Source organism: Tachypleus tridentatus, chromosome 7, assembly GCF_004210375.1.
Source record: "Tachypleus tridentatus isolate NWPU-2018 chromosome 7, ASM421037v1, whole genome shotgun sequence".
In the NCBI taxonomy this organism is placed as follows: Eukaryota; Metazoa; Arthropoda; class Merostomata; order Xiphosura; family Limulidae; genus Tachypleus; species Tachypleus tridentatus.
The window spans coordinates 30,302,666-30,323,630 of record NC_134831.1 but is presented as its reverse complement, the minus strand read 5'-3'; the positions used below and the strand labels follow the sequence as shown (position 1 = coordinate 30,323,630).

At 34.1% G+C, this 20,965-nt stretch overlaps 1 protein-coding gene across 2 annotated transcripts in view; it reads left to right on the top strand.

Annotated features, from left to right (window-relative positions):
• Hinfp (Histone H4 transcription factor) overlaps positions 1–20,965 on the top strand; it is a 43,589-nt gene that overhangs the window by 19,086 nt on the left and 3,538 nt on the right. For both annotated transcript variants that reach the window (XM_076510907.1, XM_076510906.1), the window contains 3 exons: positions 12,462–12,551; positions 17,659–17,779; positions 19,378–19,516. In XM_076510907.1, coding sequence (XP_076367022.1) covers positions 12,462–12,551; positions 17,659–17,779; positions 19,378–19,516 — 350 coding nt within the window. The remainder of the gene's footprint in view (positions 1–12,461; positions 12,552–17,658; positions 17,780–19,377; positions 19,517–20,965) is intronic.

The window sequence follows — 20,965 nt, the reverse complement described above, 5'->3', positions numbered from 1 at the left end:
CGAAACTTTGGCGTTGCTGCAGTGTACTTGTTTGGCATTGTAGAGCATCCCCTCGTAGGGCTCCATGAGCACTGAACTTTCCCTTTCTTTATTATAGATACTCCAATTAAAAATCTTAATAAAATAGTGAAAAAACAGTCTATAGGTAAGCGACCACATCTTGAAAATTCTGAGCAGCAATCCTCACCTTCTGTACTACCTGTTCTACCTCATTTTCTTATATTGCATTCACATTCAGAAGGGACAAGAGGAACTTGCTGGCTCTCCAAAGTCAGTAAAGAAGCTTCGATCTGATGACATATTTGTGGAAACATCCACATCTCAACACAGTGAACTCCTCTTGCATTCAAAGGCAATTGGGGATATACCTATGGAGCTTACACCTCATGCTACTTTGAATTCATCGTGAGGAGTTATTGTTGAGAGAGATTTGAAGAACATCCCAAAGTCAGAGATTCTTACTGGTTTTTCCACCCAAGGAGTTTCTGCAGTGAGGCGTATATCCACTCGCAAAGATGGAATTATGGTTCCGACAAATATCCTCGTTTTGACATTTACATCACCACGTGCACCTGCCGCCATCAAAGCAGGTTATCTTAATTGCAGAATACGACCATACATTCCAAACCCTCCCCAATGTTTCCAGTATCAGGGGTTCAGTCACTCAAAGACGTCATGTCGTGGTTCCTTGACATGTGCTCGTTGCAATGGCAAGAACCATGATACCTACGAGTGTGAAACGGACGCTCATTGCATCAATTGCAATGGCTTTCACCCATCCTACTTTTGTTCTTGTTCTAAATGGTTGGAAGAAAAAGAAGTACAGCACTTGAAAATGATTCATAACATTATTTATCCTGAGGCTCGAAAATTGTTGTCCAGCACCTCATCTTGGGCGTATTCTGCCGCACTTCATTCCACAACTACAGTGAGAGTGCAGACAGATCTCTCTGTGCCTTCAAAAGAATTATTCTCCAAACAAATGAAAAGGCTTTTAACCTCCATGGTTAAAAAGAATTGATGAATCAACTTCAACACCTATCTCTGTCCCATACATACATTCCAACAAACCCCAAGATTAACATCCTTTGGTTCCAGGTACAGGCATTTCCTTGAATACATGTTCTCCCACCACAAGAAGCAAAACAATCATTTGTTCATGTCCTCAGTCACTGGAATTCCCTTCCAACAGCAAAGACCTGTCCAATTGACCCAGAGCAGGATCCAAGGATGAGGACAGTAAGGAAAAAAAGATGTGGTCATAAACAGAGGGGTTCTTCACCCAGTTTGCCTACACATAAATAAAAATGGCCATCTTGATACAATGGAACTGTCAAGGTTTACATTCTAATCTGGATGACATCAAAACACTGATTGCTTCTTACCATCCTGTACGTCTTTCCTTACAGGAAACATTTCTGAAACCTGCCAATATAGTCACCTTTCGGCAGTTTTCTTTGTACAGAAATGACAGGCTGTGTAATGGATGAGTGCATGGAAGGGTGGCACTGTTGGTTGATCAGCATGTGCCTACCCAGTATTTGCCACTTGACACACCTTTTGAGGTCGTAGTCATCCATGTTTCCTTGGGTCGTACTATCACTGTTTGTTCTCTCTATCTGTCGCCTGGAGAGAAGTGATCAATCAGACCTTGATGCTCTCATTGAACAGTTGCCATCTCCATTTTTCATCCTGAGGGACTTTAACGGACATCATCCCCTCTGGGAAAGTGCTGATATTGATAGGAGGGGTCACTCTGTAGAGCATATGCACTCTGATCACAACCTTTCTCTTTTCAATACTGGTTCTTCAACTTATTTCCATGCACCTAGTCAGTCCTTTACTACTATTGATCTCTCAATTTCCTCCCCTTTATTATTCTCCCATTTTTCATGGAGGGTTGACAGTAATCCACAAGGCAGTGATCATTTTCCTATAGTATTGAGAGAGACTGGCTGTGGTCGATGCCACCCGACCTGCGTGCCCCAGTGGAAGCTGGATCAGGCAAACTTACCCTCTTTCACTGCTCTCACAGAACTTGATCCTGCCATCGTCTGTAAGCCATCAATCAACAGCTGTGTGGCAGCAGTAACTGACTGTCTTAGAGAAGCAACTGTCCAATGTATTCTTAAAACCACGACACGTTTTCCACTATATCCTCGTCCATGGTGGAATCCTGCCTGCCACAAGGCACAGAAGGCTCAAAAAAGGGCCTGGGATACTTTCTGTGAATATCCTACACTTTCGAACTGCATCACTTTTCGATGGGCCTGTGCTCATGCTTGGTGGGTAAGACATCAAAGCCAGGAGTCTTGGATTAAGTTCACAACAGGCATATCTTCTACCACCAGTTCCAAAGTCATATGGGACAAGATTTGAAATGTTTAGTGAGCAATATAATTCTGCCCTCCTCTCAATCTTGCTCTCTGATGACCAGGAAGTAGCTGATACCCAGAGTAATCACCTCTTTCCTTTCAAGCTGTCTCTATGACTATAATCGTCTCTTTACACTGGTGGAACTCAAACTGGCAGTACATCAGTTGGATCTGATGATATACACTATGACATGTTGTGCCATGTTGTGTTATTCTTCTGATTGTTTTTAACTGGATCTGGCAGGAGCATATTTTTCCTGATGCCTGGTGCCAGGCTATTGTCCTACCTTTCTCTAGGTCTGGAAAGGATCCCAAGATTCCTTCAAATTACCATCCAGTTGCTTTGACAAGCTGTCTCTGTAAGACCTTAGAGAGGATTGTTAATGCTCATCTTGTTTGGTTCTTCAAATCAAAAACTTATTCTTGCCCACCCAGTGTGGGTTCCGAGACAGCGCTTCACCATGGACCACCTAATTCGACTTGAAACATCAATCAGAGAATATTTTCTCAAATGACAACATCTTGTATCAGTATTCTTTGACATTGAGAAAGCTTATTATACAACATGGAGGTATAACATTTTGCGAGACCTCCATATATATGGGTTACGTGGCCATTTGCCCATTTTTAATAACTTTTTGATGGACAGGAGATTCCAACTTTTTGTGGGTTCGACACTTTCCCTCAGGGCTGTGTTCTCTGAGTGTCACAGTTTTCAGTATTAAAATTAATGCCATCACTAAACAACTCCCTCTCGCTGTTGCAAACGGGCTCTATGTCAATGACTTTCACTTCTCATGTCAGTCGTCGAACATGGGGTATATTGAGTAGTAGCTACAGACTACCCTCAATCATTTACTGAAATGGGCCACAGCAAATGGCTTAAACTTCTCTTTCTCTAAAACTGTTTGCATGCACTCTTACTGTCAATGTGGTATTCACTCTGATCCTGAACTCCGTATCGGTGAAGTTGTGCTACCTGTGGTCCCTGAGACAAAATTCTCGGGGCTTTTCTTTGGCTGTAAGCTGACCTTTATATCATACATCAAACAGCTATGGGTCAAATGTCCAAGAGCACTGAACATCCTTTGTGTTCTTTTTTCCACCACTTGGGGAGCTGAACGACGTCCTATGCTAAAGATATGTCATGCTCTTATTCAATCAAAACTCGAGTATGGATCACTGGTCTATGGCTCTGCCAGACCATCAGCCTGGAAGATACTAGACTCTATTCATCATCAAGGACTTCGGTTTTGCACTGGGGCTGTCAACATTTCCCCATTTCAGAGCTTATACATAATGAACCTTCTTTGCAACTCTCTTTACTATATGCTTCGACACTTTGTTCCTTACCAAAGCATCTCACCTGGGGTTGTGTTTTCCTTCCTTGGTGGGCCATACTTTTTTTAGAACAGATGGTCTGCCATTGCTCCTTTTGGTCTTCGTATCCAGGCTCAGTTGGATGAATTGGGTCTGTCCTTTGATAACATTGCTGTATCCACTGGTCAGCCTATCCCACCATGGCTTCTTACAGTCCTCAATTGGGACCTATCTTTAAGTCATCTGCAAAAAGTAGACACTCCTGATTGGAAATACTGTCTGCTATTTGCTGAACATCTTTTGAACCATCCTTCCATTCCTATTTATACTGATGGTTCGAAACCAGGTGACTGTGTGGGCTCTGCCATAGTTTGTTGTGATTTGGTGGTTGTGTGCAGAATCCCCTCTACAGCTTCTGTGTTTACTGCTGAACTGTACACCATTTCTTTTGCCCTGGATCACATAGAAGCTAAACTTTACTCAAACTGCACTATTTATACTGACTCTCTTAGTTCTCTACTGGCCCCGGAATTGCTTCATGTTGGCTCACATCCTGTTCTTGCTGATGTTTAAAACCAATTTGCCCATTTCTCTTTAACATCTACTTCTATCCAGTTTTTCTGGATACCGGGCCATGTTGGTATGCGCAGGAACGAGCCCCCAAAAACTGCAGCTAAGTCTATCTGCTTTGGCACTGTCACTGCTATGCCTGTCCCAATCATGGACTATGGTCCTGTATTCAAGGCTCAGCTCCATGCCAGCTGGCAGTCAACTTGGAGTAAACAAGACGAAAACAAGCTTTTCCAAATAAAACCCTATATTGGCCATCTTGCTTCCGTAAGGATCGGAAAGAGGAAGTTGTTCTAACTAGACTATGCATTGGTCACAGTTTTTTAACTCATCATTTTGTTTTATCTGGAACTGATGCACCAGTGTGTAGTTTGTGTAACACTTAGATCACAATCTAGTTCGATTTGAAATTAGAAACTGGCCGTAACATTAAAATACTCAAAACCAGGACTAAGAAGGCCAACTTCAGATGACTAATGCTGCTGTTTAAACTATCCGTCAGTCATCCTGGTGAGTTATTTTAATTTTGCTACACCTTTTAAAACCTTTCTATTATTTTCCTTCTTGAAAATGGCCATAACATCAAATAACTTGGAACTAGGACTGGAAAGGCCAACTGCAGGTGACTGACGATGGTTTTTGTACTTACCTGGTGAGTTATGATAATTACAGTTATGCAACAGAAAGTCCTTTACAACTTGAATTACTGTAATTTTCTCTTAACATTGTAGACTAGATATAAACATTGGTTTTATGCTATTTTGTTGTTGTTTTTTAAAACTTTGTTTTGTTTTACCTTAATTTCTTTTTATGAATTTTACTAAATTTACTTTTTAACTTTTAACCGGATGTTTGGTGCAGATAGCCTAGCTGCTTTGTGATATATAACACATTAAATCAACCAACCAACCAATGTAACTGTTGACAATAGAAGAGTGATGTGATCATTACCTTGAGTGGCAACAACTTCAAGTGGATCACTCCAGCAATATCTTGCCAAATGCTTAATAAGACTTTCCTAGGATGGAAGTCCATTTTGGGCTGTGCTTTAGCCAACTTACTTGCACTGAGCTAAAGTCTGTAGCACTTAACATTTTTATAAAATATCCATTTTTCATCTCCAATCACTTACCTGTCCAAAAACAGGTGATTTGCATTCACGAGAGTGCAGATAAGTGCAAATGTCCACACTTTCTCTAAGGTTGGCTTCTTTAAAATCATGGGGGATCCATTTTCCAAGTTTTGACACCTTTCCAAACTGCTACAGATGACAGTGAACTATTGAATGGGTTACATACAGCTTCTGTGCTAGTTCTTCAACTGTTACAGTACAATCTTCATCAAGTGAAGCCAACAGCAAATCATCATTAAACTCAACAGGACGACCTGAACGTGGCGCATCACTTAAGCTGTAGTCACCTGATTTGAAATTCTGAAACCACCTTCGGCATTTTTTTTCATTGAGAAACACCACACCATAAAGACCTTGAATGTTTCGTGTAGTTTCTGCTACACTATTAACCTTTTTTAAACTCATAAAACATTATATGTCTAATGTACTCCTCAGACACATCCATCTTTATAAGGGTTTATTTGATTAATGATCTGAAAAAGTGGAGTTGGGTTAGTTTATTTTATTCATCTGGACATTTTTATACACGTCTTACTACATGTTTTAGTCATTACAGCCTTTTACAAAGACAGAAATGATGATGCACTTTCTGTATTAAAGTTTTAGATATTTACCTAACATATTTTTAATATTTTTTTGAATTATGTAATGAAAATAAACAAATACAAATTGTTTGTTTCTACACACTGTGTAAAAAATATCAATAAATAGCACAGCCATGTGTTTGGTAATGTAATATTGTAAACTCCTATAAAGAGAAAAAATGGAATATTTTTAAAAATTTTATTTTTGCTAAAAAAATGCATTTGAAAACAACATTAAACATTAATGACATAAAGATTGATATGTAATACAAATACATAAAAGTATAACTTGTTTCAAGACATGCACAATAATAAATAGAAATCACAAGGCCAGTGATGCCTTTATACTTCAAACAAAACAAGACATATTGAAATGTAGGTTCAAATAAACCTTCTAGAAGATTGTCTATATTTCATTTTTTTTTTTTGCTTTCATTATTATTTTGGCCTCAAGAACATAGTTTGGTTCTCATAAAACCATGCTTCTTGTCATTATTGGATCTATTATTTCTGGCAATAGTGCATGAAAATAAAACCAATCCAGTTAAAAGAACAATTTTTCGATCCAAAAAAATGTCATCTCTAGAAATTTGTTCAATACTTATATCAGGAGGTGTCCAAATAATGAAATAAAAATTTTTTAACAGTTAAATGGAGTTGACCCTCTACTTAGTAATAATATGTATGTGTATTTTTCAGTTTCAAAGTATTATCAAATAAAGTATAACAAATCTTTAACAGCACAGCCTGTAAAAGAGTCATTCTTTTAGCTTTTAGTGGGCACTTGACATCAGTAATACTGTCAGACCCTATAATGGCATCTGGGATGGCTGTTAAGTATCCATTTCCTATGTCCACAAATAGGCCACACTCCAGTACTTGGTTTTCAATTTTAATGCAGTTATCAAGTAGAAAATTTATTTCATTGCTTTTACCATACTCTATGGCAAGTGTAGAGAAACAACTATGTGAAATTATTTTTACTTTGGAACTGCATAATGTAGTATCCCTCATCTTGCAAATTTCTTGAAAGTGAGGATCTTTAAGTTGTTGTTTCCTTTCTTCTTTCCATGAATAGTTATTGTACTGACCTTGTGTTTGTTTTTCTACTTCAGTTTGTTGTTCTTTTGTAACCTTTTTTTATAACGCACCATTTTTCAGTTCTATGAACTCTGAATCTGGGAGATCGATCTTTTCTAACTGAGGTCCATAATCCTTCTTTCCATTGTTATCCACAAAAATTGAAGTTTCTTGGCTATCCAGCATTTCTTTTTTGCTTCAGGAATTAAAAGTCTTTTACAAACCAATATCCCTTGTCTTTCTATCACATACTGCAGTTCTTGGGTGTAATTTAAATTGAAAATTAGTAATAAATATATCGTGAGGTTATCTCACATCTTAGTAATACAGAAAGCTATGTTGAGATATATGCATTAATTTACACATTGATTCATATAAATGTATCTTTCTGAAGTGAATTCTGATGTTTATGGGTTGTCAGGTTTATCTGCAAGTAAATGTCCATCTGCTACATCTGACAGATTGCTTTCTTCTGTAACATCCTTGTAAATATTTTGTGGGTTATCTACGTTTCTTTTTTTTTATGTTTTTTTAAATTACACCCATGCAAAATACAAACTGTCATGATGAAATGTCTTTTTACCTGTGGGCAAGGTACATGGTTGGGGTTAAGTAAGTGGCCATTGTGTTGCCTGGATTACTGTTTCATTAGCCAATACTAAGCATTGTGTACATCCCTAACCAACCCTGAATGTTACATGAATGACCTTTACAAGCAGTACAATGAAAATAAATGAGAAAATATCAATGAGCTGTCTCTAAGTATAAAAGTAACAATTACTATATTTTATTAATGCAAAATCACAACATGATAGCATAATATTGGAAAATATTACATTGTAAAACCAAAATCAAAAAAGAATAACTTGTATGTGATGGTAAGTAACTGTACAAAAACATTTGAAATTTTAACCTCAGTTTTTTATGTAGTAACTGAATTTCATGTTGAGAAAATGACTTTTTAAAACATTTAATAAAAAAAATTGTTTGGTAAGTGGCCTAATTTCAACCTGTAATTAAATGTTTGATATTCTGTTTCTTCTAAGAAGTTATTTTAAGAACATGTTATTTGCCATTGTTGAAAAACACACATGGAATATTCTTTAAATATCTGTATAATGGTGAAGGACAATCTTAAGCCTGCATGTAGATATATAAAACAAACCTTTCTTGGAAATCAAGTATCTGTAATACTGATCTATTGTATATTTAACTCTCAACATGGTGGCTGTGCCAATTTGACTGACTGTGTGACCTCTTTGTACTCATTTAAAGTTTTTGTAGATTTAATTCCTGTAATATAGTGTGTATATTTTTACAAAATTTCTCAGTCTTTCAGTTAACATTATGAATATTTCACTTACAAAAAATCATGTTTTTTAGTGAAGTATTTTTAATATATTTGAATAAAGTTATATCCTTGAGTATGTTGAGTATTTGTTTTGAATAATCTTAGTTTCTTTCATTCTTACATTTTTTACAGCTACTTTTTATTTGTTATACCAATTACTATAGCTTAAAATATTAAATAATAGTCTATATATTAATAGTATATAAGTTTAAGTTCCTAATTGTATGAGGCAATATTTAAAAACACCTTGAATTACACACACTACATATTTTCTATAGGCATCTTGTCTTTATTTTTCTACCACCTCTTGACAGAGCAGAAATTAGATGTAAATTGCTTGTTATAAAATTGTCATTTCTTAGAATGCCATAATTTTTATTTTTATAGCTTCAGTGTTATTTGGTTAGAGTTATCAGTAGAAAATCAGACTCTTTCTATCTCATTCTCTCTTTCAGGATATGTTAGTTAATCTCTTATGTTTAATTGTATATTACATATAAATGATAGAAAGTGAAGGTTATCTATCAAATAATGTACCATATAACTTTATGTTCTGAACAGATAATAGTCAACTTTAGTTTCAGTACAAGCATCATTCCAGTGAGAAACTTAACGATTAGCTTAAAATCTATATACTGAATCAGTCAGTCTGACCAATCTCATAACCATCAAAAAAAGAAAGTCAAAATAACTCTTTTCTTCTTTTCTTTCTAAAATGGCTTCAAACTGTAACATGAAACTACATCAGTTTATCCTCGCTATCTTTAAGCTTGTAACAGTATACGTCTATTTGGAATTAAATTTTATTGTTTTCTTTGCCATTTGAACTGTGTCTAACTATTATCTGTGCTATTATAAATTATAAATCTCTCTGGGCACATGCAATTCACATTGTTATTGAATTATATTACTCACGAACTTCTTCAAGTAACTTGTGAAATGTTTCTATTATATTATTTATTTTACCTAATCTAATTTTAACTAAAACAAAAAAATTCCTGTTTTTACATTTTAGTTGCTTTTATAATAAAAAATAAATGCAAAAACTTTTTTTTGTTGTTGTTGATCATCTGGGACATTTAATCCTTTTTTTTATATACTAATGGTATTGAATTAAATGATGTGCTAAAGAACATAGACTAATAACATGCAAAAAGCAAACAATTTTCTCTTAACAGTCACAGTTTTTCTCGCTTTCTAACTGCAACAAGAGCTGTTACAAATTCATTCAAACTGACTGTTGCAATTCTTGTGGAAACAAAAGCTGTATTGTAAGTAAAATTGATGCTTATCTGTTCAGAGCCCAACATAATACGATATGTTGTTTTACAGATGAAAACCTCGACATTTTTCATGTTGGTTACAGGTAGTATATAATTTATAAGTCCTGAAAGAGAGGACATGATAGGTCTAAGTAACTATTGCTTAAACTTGTTGTAATACATAACAACGATTTATTTCATCCTTCAAAGTAGTCCTTGCATTCCACTGCCAAGAAAATTTAAATCCCACTTTTTAATTTTAGGAAATTCTTTTCCTCTCTTCATATATTCTTTTAAAGTGGTGTATTTCACCACTATCAAGAGCAACCCCTAACATAATTTGTCACAATGAAAAATAAGCTGTTTTGCTTCTTGCCATTAACATTATATTATCATTATGTTCTGTTTCAGTTATTAATCAGTTAAATTGTAATAAAGTGTAACCCTTTTTTGATGGAGAAAAAAAATTGGATTAATGTTATATCATTAGAAAGGGTTTTACCTTGTGAGCATCAACATAAATTAAAAAATTTATGACTCTTCAATTTGCCCTTTCCCCAGCTCATGATTCATCTGGTTTATTGTGCATTTTACATTACTTTTTTATTAGGTTGGAATTTGCTCCTAAGATTAGTGGATATTACATTTTCTTTGTTTTAATTTTTGTTAATAAACACAATTATACAGTAATTTTTAAATAGGAGAGGTAATCATAAGTGGAGCTGGTGTGGCCTGGTGGTTAAGGTGCTCGACTTGCAATCTGCAGATTTGAAACTATGTTGCTGATCTTGCTTGTCCTTTGTGCTTTCCATTTGGGGGTTTTTTTTAGAAAAATTACTGCCTATCCCCTAAGTAAGGTCTTTAAAGAAAAGGTGATCAGCAATAGAATCTTCCAATGAAACAGTGATTAGTTAGGCTTCAGTTGAGGAAGAACCTACAAAAATTTAGTTTTTTATATGCAAAAACGGCTCGTTTGGGTTGAGAAAATATTTTACTTAGAAGAGCGAACAACGTTTCGACCTTCTTCGGTCATCGTCAGGTTCACAAAGAAAGAGGTAACTGGCCGGAAGCTGACCACATGTTTGAAAGGGGTTGTGTAACTGTGTGTCGAAATGTAGAGGGCGGTATTAGATGTTTGAATATATAATTTTATTTATTTTATTATATTAATATAGGTATAAAGGCATTCCTTTATATTGGTTTATTTTGGGTTTAAGTTGTTGTATAAGTAAGGCTTCTTTAATTTTGCGTTTGTTTATGTTTGTTTCTTTATTTAGTATTTGAGTGTTTTCTATGGTTATGTTGTGTTTATTTGACTTGCAGTGTTCGAAGAACACAATGTTATATGCAAACGAGCCGTTTTTGCATATAAATTTCTCAACAAGTGGGTTTCTCGACATCACTGAAAAATTTAGTTTCATCTAATATTCACTTCTGTGTGTATTAATTGTAACATAGTATAATATGAAGACAGTACAGAAAATCTTGTCATTCTGTATTCATTAAATTTTCTATACATTAATTTTCACGTATTTAACTTTTTGTTTCTATAAGATAATTATTTAATTAACAAAAATAACTATGTCAGTTAAAATGTTTATCTTACCACAGATGTTGTTGCTTGGTGTGTGTATATTAGGTTTTAAATCCATATATATATATTGTCTTAGAAATGCTATTGAACTTTTACTAACTCCAATAAACTTAAAAGAAATCAAAAGATATATCATTGAGGTTTCTAAAGGTTAAAGTGTTTTATTAGGTACAATTGTGTACCTTATTTAAACAAGCATTTTCTAACCTAATTCAAAAATTATAAAATTTCTTATGTGCATGTTTGTACTATGCATTTATTTACCATTTATGAGTATTTCAAAACTATATAGCATTAATTTTGACTACAGTTTGCATTTGAGGAAAATTATATTTTTCAGTTGAAACTTTAAATTTCATTTTTCTTGTAACAGTTGTATTTATTTTAAAATGTTTGGTTTGCATGTGATAAAATTTTTGTTCACCAAAATTTCTCAGGTTTATACATTAGCAGACAGTACATAGTTAATGCCTGTCATTTGCACATTCATTATTTTCAACCAGTGTCCAGATAAAGATTTGATTTGTATTCCTCCAAAAGAGGGTGTTAATTCTCTGGTTTGAAATTTTATTGTCAATACCACTCTTATATTAGTTTTACTACATGGCATATTGAAGGATAAAACAAGCATCCCTAATATACTTACTTTTATCTGCAAGAAAAACTCAATGTGAAAAGTTGACTTTTTTTTATTTTGATAATAACTAGTGGAGAAACTAAATGTTATATTGTTTTATACTTAGATATTTTGAACACATTTTGCAAATTACTAAACATAATTGTAACTACTGAAGCAGTAGACTTCTACACACATTTAATTGAAGTTTTTGTGTCCCCAAGTTCAGCTCTTTTGTACCCTATAAATAAAATCTAAATCAGTCTCTGCTAAAAGTGATGGAGTTTCATTATGAGAGTGCATTAATTTAGAATTTTGTTAAGGTTTACAAATATAAGAAATATATTTCAGTCACTAAGCATAACAAAGTTTAACCAATATGAGATTGTTATGTATATTATTTGTTATGAGTATTTTCATTAGAGGCGGAAATAATTTTTGACAGGGTGTTTACTGTAAATGTAAGAATAGTAAACCATGCTTCTTGGAGAAGATTGATGTATTACTGTCACTGCTCATTTATTGGTAGTGTTATGTGGTCCTGTGTAAAATATTTAAATGTTTCTACAACTTGTAGATGCTCCAGAAGAAGAGGTAGAAGAGTGTGGATATTGTCAAAAAAAGTTTTCTTCTGTTCGTCTGTTGAGAGATCATATGCGACACCATGGTAATTTCATTTCCTCTATATTTTAGTAAAATAATGTACTTTGTAACAAACTTTTTGTTATAAATATATTAAGTATAAATATTTTGTTGGATAAAAGTATTCTAAGTTTTTACCAAGCCTTAATAATAATGCTATAAAACAATAGCTGCAAAATTATGTATTAAATATTTTATAGCTGAAGGTATAAAGCATTTGTTATTCCTAGTCAGCTGGACTGTTAGTGGATTTTTATGATTGATTAATTAGTAGGCTGATTAATATATTACATTTTTCTAATGAATTATTCTCATGTGAGACTCAGATGAAATAGTTAAAAATGGTGGTAATTAGAAATACCAATTTTGATTGATGTTTTTGTAAGATGTGACACTTGAATAGTTGAAACACTAATTTTCAGTTTGTTATTTTCATGATATTAATCAATTTAATTGTGATTTAGATAAATTCTCTTTCTTGATGCTAATACAGAATTTACTTAGAGCTGGGCAATGAATTACCAGTATAAAAAAAAAAATTGTATTTTGTTTAGTGTACTGTCACACCAGTAAGCTCATTCAAAGGAATTGTTTTAAAGTATACATTGATGAATGCCAAGATTGTGACTCACGTGACCTTGGAGAATTTTTTAAATTATTTTGTTATCAAACTTCCACCACTTGTACAATAGTAGGGTACAAACATTGTATTGATAACTTAGTTATTATTGTATATAATGTCTATGGATACCAAAGCATGATTTGTTGATCAGTAATGTTTGGATTTATGTTGTATGAGTTGCATGCTTAATCAGCTAATGAGCTCTGTTATAGAGTGAAAAGCAGATGTGCAGTCAAGATGTTATATTCTTACTGGAAACCCATGTAGCACCAGAAAAGAGAAATTTGTTTAAGACCATTTACACTCTTATTGTAATTTAATGTTATACAAACAACTAATACTTAGACCATACTTGGCTGGTATAAGCTATTACATACCGTATATCTGGTATCTCATTTGTGAATAACATAATAGCAATGAGTGAAACTATAGGGTGAAGAATTTGTAAACTTCTGACTGAAAGAGCTAGTCTTTAAAGAACTGGGTAAATTAAAATCTACATCAGGGGTTCCCAACCTTTTGGCACTCGCGACCCACTACCTAAAACTTTGAAACCCATGTGACCCCCTACTTAGGGCTTACTATCAGCAGCTTAATTTTTCTTTTATTTTCTGTGAAGAAGAGGGAAAGAAACATCTAAAAAAATATTTAAAAATTTCTGTAATTATTTATTAGCAAGTTAAATCACATTGGTCCAACCTGAATTCACAAAAAGAACATATATTTCTTAAAATAATATTAACATAGGTTTGAACAGCTATCCAACCCAGCTAGTGAGATGCCTGATGTTGCATTTCAGCAGCAAGCTTTGAAATTCGTGGCCGAGTGTTTGTTAGAGCCAGTCTCATGTCACCTCCAACATCCAATCTGTTCCTATTCTTTGTTTTTATATTGACAAGAGTGGAAAATCCTGCCTCGCACAAGTAGGTAGAAGCAAATGGAACAAGGACACGTAAAGCTATCATGCTGACTTTGGAGTATGACTGATACATAGCACACCAGAACTGAGTCACGGATTTCACCTTGAAGAGATCACGAGCTGAAGAGTCGTTCCTTAGATCCAGAAATTCATCTTGGATATCATCTGGGATGCTAAATACATCAAGTTCAGTACAAAATGGGTTCCTTACCAGTGCCTCCTGTTCCTGTGATAGCTCAGGGAAGTAACGCTTGACTTCCTTTTCTAGAGACTGAAGATGTTCAGTAATCTCATCCTTGAGGAACTGATCCAGTTGGATCTGAGACTCACCCGTCACTCCACAAAGTTTTTCAAACATAGCGATGTTTCCAAGATTGGTTTTCCGACGCCAGTTCTGCAGTTTGGAAACAAAGGCCCGAAGACTATCCTGAAAAAGAAGAACATGTGTTTCCCTTGAAGCTTCAAATTGAGCTTGTTCAGCTGGTCAAAAATGTCAGCTAGGTACGCAACCCTTTTATTCCATGCTTCATCTTCGAAGTGAGCTACAAGATCTTTCCTTTCTTGAGTCTCCAGGAATAGCTTTATTTCATCTTTCATTTCAAAGACACGATTAATAACGTTTCTTTTCGACAACCAGCGTACTGCTGTGTAGAAGAGAAGGACTTCATGTCTTTGCATAGTTCTTTGAATAGGCAAGTGTTGAGTGCTTGAGTCTTCACATAATGTACAATTTTGATTACAGATTCAAGCACTTCCTGCAGAGAGGCAGGGAGAGTCTTACTGGCGAGAGAGCATATCGGTGAATCATGCAGTAGATGCCCTTTGCTTGAGGTGCTAACTTTTTCACTCTCGACTGGAATCCTGATTTCGATCCCAGCATAGCCGGTGCCCCATCCGTACAAACCCCACACACGTTATCCCATTGAAGATCTTCGTCTTGAAAAAAAGTTGAAACTTTTTCCATGTCATCATCAGCTTTTGTTGTGGTTTCAAGTGCACTGCAGAATAAGAATTCGTCTTTGATTTCACCTGAATTAATGTATCTCACAAAGACAAGCAACTGAGAACATGAACTTACATCTGTTGACTCCTCGAGCCGAAAGGAGAACAAAAGGGAACCCTTGATTTCAGTCAAAACCTGTTTCTTCACATCCATAGACATTTTAGAAATGCGCCTCTGTATAGTATTATTTGACAGGGATACTTGCTGCATTTTCTTTGCACTGGCTTCTCCAAGAATAAGATTTACTGCTTTCATCATGCAGGGTTTAAGAAGTGTTTCTCCAATCGTTTGAGGCTTTTTTTGTTTAGCAATTTCGAATGCAATCTCATATGAAGCTTCCACTACGGCTGCACTCTGCTGCTGAAATGACCCACTTCTATCGATTCTTTGGCTTTTAAGACACCGTTCATGCCGTTTGAAGAAATCCAAACCCTTCTTTGCGTGTTCTGGATGTTTCATCTCGAGATGACGCTTGAGTTTTGATGGTTTCATTGACTCTGCACTCAGGACAGCATGGCACAAAACACACTGTGGTTTCTCGATGTCGTCGTTGGCAAGCACAGTGGTGAAGCCAATGTTGAGGTTGCATTCTGAGTATCTGCGCCGTTTAGCCATGGACACAACTCACCTCTACTGCTTACTTATCTCCTTGTTAAAATAAAATAAAAATGTTGAATAATGAACGCTTTGGCAACTGTAGATCTTACACTGACTACTTGTGGGGGTGCAGGTAGAGTAATGATGGGGTAAGTATTGGGAGGGAAGGGCGCGTGGCCAGTCGCGCGATTCGTCATCCACCAATCAGCAACGAACATGTGACTCACGTGTCGACAGCGAGCACACACACACACAAGCATACATACATGTGCGTGCACTCACATACTCGCTACTCACTAGTACACACATACATACAGTTGCAGACACATACACATTCACACAGTCACATTCACTCACAGGCACGCACACATACACCCATAATATCACCTAATGACATTGAACTAACGTAGCACACGTTTTGCTTTGCACCGAAACAAAAAAAAATGTAAGAGCATGAAAATGTAATTGATGAAATAAAATTAATGTTATCCCAAGCTACTTCTAACAAGGCTACACGACTCCCCTGCCAAGGCTTTGCGACCCCTTGGGGGGTCGCGACGCACCGGTTGGGAACCCCTGATCTACATTGATTATAAACAATCCTATATCCAGTTTCAAGAATAATTATTTGCATTTTTTTAAAAGACAAGACTCAGTAGCCAGGCATAGCATGAGAGCTCGAATTTCTGGCTTACATCTCAATAAAGCAAGAATATTTAAACTTTGATTTTAGATTGTCTTAGTTTGTAATTTATGTGAAATTTAGGAGTTCATATAAGAGTCAGAAGGATATCTCATATAAGCAGTTAGGAGTGAATAAATATCTTGTTATACATTGAAATAATAATTGACAATTTATTTGAATATTTCCATCTGAAATTAAGAAATAAAAAGAACTAATATAAAAATTTGAATTATAAATGACATTTTGGTGCCAAGTTTATTGACATACACTGATAAAGTAATATAATTAAATTTTTAATGTAAATTAAAAAGCCCATAACGTGGTTAATTCTTTTTTTCCCAGGCTATTCAGTATGGGATATTTTTATATTTTCCAGTGTTTTAAACCTTCAAAAAATAAACTCATACCTGCTTTTAAAATATATTTACCTTGCATTTTATTAAGTTTGCTTAATCACTTGTTTTCTGCAAAGACTCGTATTCTTTTTAACAGAAAACAGACAATAATTAAAACCTTTTTCACTGAATATTTCTTAACACAAAATTATATTGCAATTAATCATGTTGAGAGTATGCAAATTGGGTCATATTTGCATATGTTAAATAGTTAAAAAAATTCAGCTGTAATTGGCAGCATTAATCAAATTGCTGTGGTGTTTTTGTTTACATTCTTTTCATGTCACATTTATATCTTATTAAAAACTATTACCAACAAGGAATCTGCATAACTTGAAATGCATTTGAAATACCACTGGAGTATATGAGTCCCATTTATAATTCTGTGAAAAAAAAATATGGCTTTAAGGTGATAATCATAAATGAGATTTCGATAATGTGTGCTTGATTGTGAAACTTGTTTCATTCAATAAAGATTGTGGTGACTTTGTAGATGTTGCATTTTCAAGTTTACACAGTAGTAAATATAAAATATTAGTGCATATAAGCTTTGTTTTTCTCATTTTAATCTTTTCAAACTTTTATGAAGGATTAACATTTTCTTCCAATTTCTACAGAAGAGATGAGTAAATCATCACATGTATATTTGACATCTGATGAATGCAATAAAATTTCCCATAACTGTAGTAAATTTTCCAGTTAAGAACTGAGCTTTGTTGATTTAAGATGTCATTAAATTATGAACTCACATTGCAAGTATTAATTTTTATATCCTATAAAGAACATGTAGATAGTTTTTATTTTGTCACAGATACTTGCTACACTCTTTTGCAATTATTAAATTATTTCTTTTCTTGAATAATAAAAAAATAGTAAATTTAATAAGTTGAAATCGATGTTAAATTTGATAGTTAACCAGTACAAGTGCCCTTTATGTGACATGACCTGCCCAACACCATCAAGCTTACAAGGTCACATAATTTATAGACATTCAGAGGAACGTCCATTTTCTTGTCAGTACTGTGATTCCAGGTGAGTGGTAGAAATGTAATTAATTTTTATCATTAAGATTAATTAAATCTCAACTGGACATGGCTTGTCAAATTAGCATGCTGGACTGTAGATCTAAGAATCCAAGATTGCATCCCATTGCTAAAAGAAATACACTTTGGGTTGCAGGTGTGATGTAAGGATTATGATCAAGTCTCTTTGACCAAAAGTAGTTTTATTGAATGCAGTGTGTGTGTTGTGGAGTGTAAACTGCCTTCCATCTAGTCTGTAAGTTTAAATTAATAGGGTGTATATTATATTTAGCCCTTGTGTAGCAAATAAGCAATAAATCATCCAACATAATAAAGCCTGTTTTTATTAGGTCACTCATTACGTCTTCCTTTTTTCCACTAATGTTTAATATTTTTCTAATAATTTTAAAAATGCGGGGCTCGTAGTCTCTATTTAAAGCATGATGTGTAGATATGTTTTAGTATAACAATTTTATTTAGTCTTTACAGATGTTTTGCTTCAAGAGAAATATGTAAATGTTATCCTTTTCAAACTAAGTTAGAAATTATACTTGATGTGCTTATAAACTTTTTAATATTGTATTATATATATAAACCATCTCTTTTTCAGCTTATTTCATTAAAATTGTAAAATAACTGATGTAATGGCTCACAAGATAACTTAGATGCCCATCAGATCTGTTAAATTCACGTCTTATGTGGTTATTTTTTGTACTTCTTGTAGAAACTGGTACTTGTTCAAAAGCTAAAAGATTTTAACTATAGAATTGTCTCTCACTAATAGTTGCTGTGACATGTGACGTCAAAGATAGCCAGTTACATACCTGTGATCACAACTTCACTCACATAACTTACTGCATCTGTTACAAATTGCAGTTTATGCCTATAATATATAGATGTTAGTGTTTTCTTTAACTTATTTATTTAAAAACTGTTCTCTCTTTACCTGACAAAATAGTCTGTATTTAAATAATAGGTTGTACTTCTTGTGTATTTCATGTTTTTATTAATTAAAGTACCATAAAAAACTGGTAAACTTTAAATTTTACACTTATAAAAGTTTAAATAGTGTATCATGAAATTGTAACTAAAACACTTTAAAAGTGCCACATAAATGTTGTGTATAGTTCAATTCCACTGATCATGTTAAGATAAAGAAGCTAACTGCTGAGATCTGAGTAATATGAGTTACCTGGACCTCACAATGATAAGAACATGTTTTCAGTATTTGTAAACTACATTTTAAAACTAGTTTCACCTTTTAAAAATGTATTTTTGCTATCCCTGAAACAAATTACAGATAATTCCATTATTTGTAAATTTTTATGCCACTTTTGCTTTTACAACTTACAACTTTGTAACAATTTGGCAAAAGTATTGACTTTTTAATTAAAAATAAAGTAATTCCAGCCTATTATATTTGAAAAGTGTGTTAGAAGTATTTTATCAGTTACATCAATAAAAATTATTATAGTGTACATTTAACTAGGATAAAATGTTGTACATGATTTGAACTTTTTACTATATTTTACTGAAAGTAAATGAAGTATGTGTTTCTATGAATACTGTCTAATTATGAAGTAAAATATCATTAATTTGTTTTAATAGGTGCAAAAGAATATATGACCTACGCAAACATATGCAAGTCCACAATCCTAATGCAGTTTATGAATGTCCTGCAATAAATTGTGATTATTCTACCCGTTCTAACACTTGCTTAAATAACCATATGCGTCATGAACATGAGGTAAGTGTTTCATTGTCACTTTTGCCTCTTTGTGTTGATATGAAAAATGTACAAACTTAGTTCCTCCATCTATCAACAGTTATGTGTATTTAATCTATTGTTAGTGTTTTTTCTAAGAATATCACAGAACAATATCAAATGTGGTCAGAAATAACAAATTTCATGAAATATTTTCAACTGGTTATGCTTACTTGATCTACTTCTCACACCTGAGCAATATTCTCTGGAACATGTTCTCAAATATTAAAGCCATACATAATTCTTTGCAAAGTTAGAAAATGTTCAAAGTGGTGATCCTGATTTTTTTCAAGAATCTCTTATTAATAATAATAAAATTCATGGTAGGTATTTCAAGTTAACACTTTGCATCTCTTCTTGAGAGTACCCTGAGAAAACCCACTTTCATGTTCAAGGTGCCAAAAAAATCTACCCTGACCGTGCCCAAAAGTTGCTGGAAAGAAAATAAGAGTTAGTAAAGCTTATAACAAAAAATATACAATGATAAAATGTGTTAGGTCTGCAATCGATCTATGGCACCAGGAGGATAAAGATAGGCAGTTCATGGATACAAAACTCATTGATTGATTCTATCTGTCTCAGTGAGTCGTTCTATTTTGGTCTGGGACAGTTGGTGTCTTCTTGCAGAACATGATGTTGATATCTGTAGCGGTTGATACGTCTGTAGTCTTAACAAGCATAGGTTGAGCCTGGCATAAAGCTGTCTTCTTTGGTTTGGTCACTACTGAAGGGTAACATCAACATTGGTTGGAGTATCTTTGTCTTTCTTCTTAGCATTAATTAAAGTATTGCTGCTTGCAGCAGAGATAATTGACGTACATGAAGAAGAAAAGCTTACTGGATGTTGCTCGATGTCGGGGACGTTTGGTACTAAAATGAAAATATTGTAGGGTACATCCTTAGTTAAGTATAAAATCACCTACCTGTTTATTGTTGGTCACGACTTTAACAAAGTTAGTTGGCAATCCTGTGGTCTTGTAATGAATTCTGTGAGCTGCATGGAGTTTTGTGGAAGTTGTTATTTCCAGAGAATGTCGACTCTTAGAAGAATTCTTGGAATATTTATAGTTTTCAGTGTATGATGTATCTCCATGCCACTTTTGTTTTTTACTGTTGTAGAAGTTGATCCTTGTACAGTGAATGTCTTCAGAAACACATCTTACAATGCACACACAAATTAAACAATTTATAAAATACAAGCAAAAGTATCTGTATCCCAGTGACAGGAAATTATTTTATGGACTTCGGAAAGGTTAATTATATTGCACTTTGGCTTTACTTAAAGTCATAGCTCTGAGCTACTTATACCACTCACTGTGAAAAGTAACTGCTAAGAGCTGCTCAACAATAACACAAGTAAAACTACATTTTTATTCTTTAAGTTGCACCACATTTTGAAATGTGAATAACAGTGTGTGTGGTTAATTCCTA